This window comes from Piliocolobus tephrosceles, chromosome 14 (genome assembly GCF_002776525.5).
Source record: "Piliocolobus tephrosceles isolate RC106 chromosome 14, ASM277652v3, whole genome shotgun sequence".
NCBI classification, from domain to species: domain Eukaryota; kingdom Metazoa; phylum Chordata; class Mammalia; order Primates; family Cercopithecidae; genus Piliocolobus; species Piliocolobus tephrosceles.
Genome location: NC_045447.1, coordinates 9223920 through 9228350, shown reverse-complemented (window position 1 = coordinate 9228350; position 4431 = coordinate 9223920). Strand labels below are relative to the sequence as shown.

Here is a 4431-nt window from a genome sequence, read left to right as displayed (position 1 = left end):
TGGTGGGGCGGCTGCTGCTGTTGCTGCTGCTGTTGGCGCCGGTAGAGCTCGGCGTAGCGCTCGCTCAGGTAGAGCTGGCGCGCGTTGCGGAGCACGTAGGACACCAGGAGGTTCTTGTGCAGCTTGATGCCGCCGCGCTGGGTTCGGGAGCTGTGGATCTTGCGCAGGGAGATGCTGATCAGGCTCTGGGCGTCCAGGGCGCACTCCATGCTCCCGCGGAGACGGCGGCGGAGCAGCCGCCGCCGCTGCTGCTGCTAACGCTGCTGCTGTTTCTGCCTCCAGCCGGCCGCCGGGGCGCGCCGGGCAGGGGGAACGGAGTCCGGGTCAGCGGTTCGGCTGTGCTCCGAGAGGAGCCGCCACCATGCGCTGCGCGCCACCCGCGGGCTCGCGCTCCCCAGACGGCGCCAAAGCAATGAGTCTCGGCCGGCCCCGGCCCCAGCTATTTAGCCGGGTGCCCGGGCCCCGCCCCACATGAGAAGAGCCAATAGGAGCTCTGAGAGCCTCCCGAGTGACAGGCGCTGCCCGCCCCGGGGCTACTCAGCTGGCCAATCAGACCAAGGCGGTTCCTTTGTGCTATTCAAATACCGAACGGACCCCGGGCCTACAACGCCGCTGCTGCCTCGAATGTTCTCCTGGGGCCGCCGCGCCGCACGGGACTCGGGGCCGCCGGGGCCGCAGTCTGCAGCATAGGTCGCCTGGCAGCGGCCACGTTGAAGCCCGCGGCTGCCCTCGCCTTAGGTCCCGGGAGCCAGAGGTCGGCTCATCTGAGTGCTGCGGCGACGGCTCCTCCCCCTTCCGCACGGCTGGGTCTCACCTGCGGCAGGTGCGCGCGGCTTACCGCTCCCCGGGCCGCGCGGCGCCTCCACCTGCCCACCTGTCGGCCCCCGGGTGACCCGCGGGAGTCAAGGCCTTTACAGGAGGCTGGTGGGACCGCCAGCTTGACACTGGGGGACATCAAAGGAGCGAGGTTTTGGGGGTACCCTCCACCGCAGAGAACGTAGGGCCTGACTCCCTTTTTGGCCGAGGGGCCTCTGGAAATGCTTGCGGAAGGGAGGTCCTCCCCATTTGTCTAACAGGAAAAACCAAAACATCATGAATTTTGACCTTCTCTGATGGAGAGAGTTCTGAGGCCACGCATGACCCAGGGAGTGTGTGGACCTCGGGATCAACTGAGGCTCAAAGGCCTCCTGAGAGCCGAAACGCTAAGGTCCTAATCACCAGCTCTGTAACCTTTCCTTTCGTGCCTAGCTAATAACAATGACAATAGGGACTATTATTATGGGCCTAGTATGGGGCAGGCCCTTGCCAGCAACTCCCCGAATGCCTCACTCTAACGTTTATAGAGGAGGGGCCTGAGGTTCGGAGGAGTGGAGTGACTTGAGGAACCACACAGTTCCCAGGGGGTGGAGCTAGGAGCTGGGACAGGACCCTGAGCTCCAGACGGGAGGTGGATACCAAAGGCTCGGGAACTCACCGACTTAACTTATGTTGACACAGTTTTCCTTCTTATCCTGAACGCTTCAGGGGCCACCTCCTCCCAGCTGGGGACTGAGACAATGGGAGAAGAGAGGGACAGGATTGCTGATTCCTGGGGGCGCTCTATCTGGACCAAGAGGTCTGAAGGGGGCTGGTTGCTGCTCCCAGGGGAGTTCAAAGGTGCCTGGGGTGGAGGCTGCCCAGACAGCTCGGGAGGCTCTTGGAAGTAGTCTGGAGGTTTGCCTGAGGAGGGTCCATGAGTGGACCCCTGAAGGATGAACAAGGTCTGCAGAGTCTCCCAGAGATAGGTGGACCTTGTGGGGCTGGACTCAGGGGAGGCCCATAAGCAGATGTCCTGCTGTTTCACCTCCTCCTTAGAGGATCTTCTGAGTCTCTGTTTTTTGGGGCTTCGTTCTGAGTTCTCAGCACCTACTTCGTCCCTTGGTGGGAGTGGAGAGACCCACTAGCCCACCCTGTGGTCTCTGGGTCTTTCTTTAGTCTTAAGAATTTCCAAGGTTTCTACAAACAGTTTCTTAGCATCTACTCCATGCCAGGCGTTGAGAGCGAAAACAGAATTAGCAGGTGTTTACCTCATTTTTCCAATGAGGAAACTCGGACACTGACAGCGTGAGACTTGCCCAAGATCACATGGCCCCGGGCCTGGTGCTCTGTCCTTCCCATGGCCCCCTCAAACAATCTCAAACTGGTTTGGGCTCCTGTGACCCATAGCACGTATCCAGGCCTCCTCCCAGAGAAGCTAGGATTGAAATTTCAGGGGACTTCAGATAAAGGATGTCCTACCTACATGTTATTGGTGATACAGACCTCCAGGGCTGTGGAACTTGCTCAGGTGATAACACGTAGAAGTAAAAATACACTGTCCTTCTTTTCCCTGGTGCCTGTCTTAAAGGCGCACAAATACTTTATGGCCCAGCGCGGTGGCTCACGTCTGTAATCCCAGCACTGAGGTGGACGGATCACGAGGTCAGGAGATTGAGACCATCCTGGCTAACACGGTGAAACCCTGTCTGTACTAAAAAATACAAAAAATTAGCTGGGCGTGGTGGCGGGTGCCTGTAGTCCCAGCTACGCGGGAGGCTGAGGCAGGAGAATGGCGTGAACCCGGGAGGCGGAGCTTGCAGTGAGCCCAGATGGCACAACAGCACTCCAGCCTGGGCGACAGAGTGAGACTCCGTCTCACAAATAAAAAAAAAAAAAAAAAAAAAAAAAAAAAAAGACTTTATTTATTTATGTTTGAAGTTCACCTTTGAGACATCACTAGCATGCGGAGGGAACTGGGATCTCTTACCGGCTTTACAGCTGTGAGGACTCTGTATGCAACAGTGAAGTCTGGGATCCACAGTGTCTGGCACATTGCAAGCCCACAGCTCCCGAAAATATTTATCAACACTGATTTCAGGCCTTCTTTCTGTCGTGGCCCAGTGTTTATTGGGGGAAACGAAGAGTTTACGTACCTTGCTTGAGGTCACATACCAGCAAGGGGTAGAGTCAGGATCTGAGCCCAAGCCCATCTGTTTCCAGGGCAGGAGTTCACCAGAGGTTCTTCCAAATCAGCTTCCGCTGTCCGTGGAGCTGAGGCCAGTTCTCAGGGCCCAGCTCTTGGCGAATGTGACCTTGGTTTGTTCGACCCCCACCACTTTACTGCCAAGTGCTCTGGGACCAGGGCCCGCAAAGAAACAAATGTCAGTTCCAGCCTCAGCCCCTCATTCAGAGCTGTACCCCAGAACATGGCTCTGGGGGCCCCGATAGGGAAACAGGACAGGGATGGAGGTAGATTTCCAGCTACAGGTTGGGGGCAGAAGGACCAGACCCTTCACGTGGGAAGCTCCTCATGGCACCTCCTAGTCCCCCGGAAGGTGAGTTTGGGGCTCTTTGAAGTTCCTTTCATTCACTGGGGCCAGCTGAGAATGGTCAGTCTCTTCTGGGTGGCTCCATCCTCTGGGTCTGTTGGGGACCCACACTCCGTCTTGCCTCTTTCTCAAGAACTGAGAAGTGGGCTAATGGGGAGGGCTCAGCAATTGTGCAGCTTCCTAAAAACCCTTGGTCTTTTTTGAGGTGGGCTGGGAAGGGGAGACGCCACAGCTGTCATCAGAAAAACCTTGCTGAAGGAGGCAATGGAACAGCTGAACTATTTGGTGCCCGGGGAGTGGTGTGGCTTGGGGGGCACGTAGTAGGAATTCACAAATGTTTATAGAATGGGTGGTTTGCGTGCCAGGCGTCTGTTGGGATGCATAAAGGTTCAGGGCAGGGGACCATGATGGATCAGGGCAGTGAGTGTGTGCATGTGTGTGAGAATGTGTGTGCACACATGTCAGGAGAAGGTACCCTCAGATCTGCACCCCACAAAGGGGGATAGGCGCAAACGAGACAAGGATGAAGGGCTGACTTTATTTGTCTGTGCACCTGAGAAAGGTTGGGGATCTCACCTTTCCCCCTGGAGCTGGGGAGATTACATCTGGCACTGAGTCACTGTTCCCTGGAGGAAGTTAATTAATGCCTCAATATTTACTGAGTGTCTGCTGGGGCAGCATGGAGCTAGGGCATGGAACCGCTGGGGACCTGGGCTCCCATCAAACCCCAGGTGGTGTCAGCCCTCCATCAGAGCAGTTAACTCTTCACAAGTGCACATATGTCTGTGGATGCCTTCTGGTCACCTGGGCTTGGGGGCAGGGGACATGGTTAGGAAGAAGGCTCCTGATCCACAGTGGGATTTGCCCTGTTGGCTCCTGGGGGTTGACTTGGGGAAGGGGTCCATAGGAAAAATACTGTATTGGGGTGTTGTGTTGGAGGAAGGGGGAGAGAAACTTGGAATTCACTCGTTCATTCATTTTTCATTTGCCTGAGAGATACTTCCAGAATCCTTCTCTGGAGTCCCTGGGAATGGGTCAGGGAACAAGACGTGATTCTGCCTTCAGAAAGCTGTGATCCAGAAGG

At 56.6% G+C, this 4431-nt stretch overlaps 1 protein-coding gene across 1 annotated transcript in view; it reads right to left on the bottom strand.

Moving 5' to 3' along the window:
• The window catches only part of IER5L (immediate early response 5 like), a 7227-nt gene extending 6815 nt beyond the window's left edge, over nucleotides 1-412 (bottom strand). Inside the window, exon 1 of the mRNA XM_026457115.1 lies at nucleotides 2-412. Within this exon, the coding sequence (XP_026312900.1) occupies nucleotides 2-209 (208 nt within the window). The 5' untranslated portion in view covers nucleotides 210-412. The remainder of the gene's footprint in view (nucleotide 1) is intronic.
• Nucleotides 413-4431: the final 4019 nt, after the last annotated feature.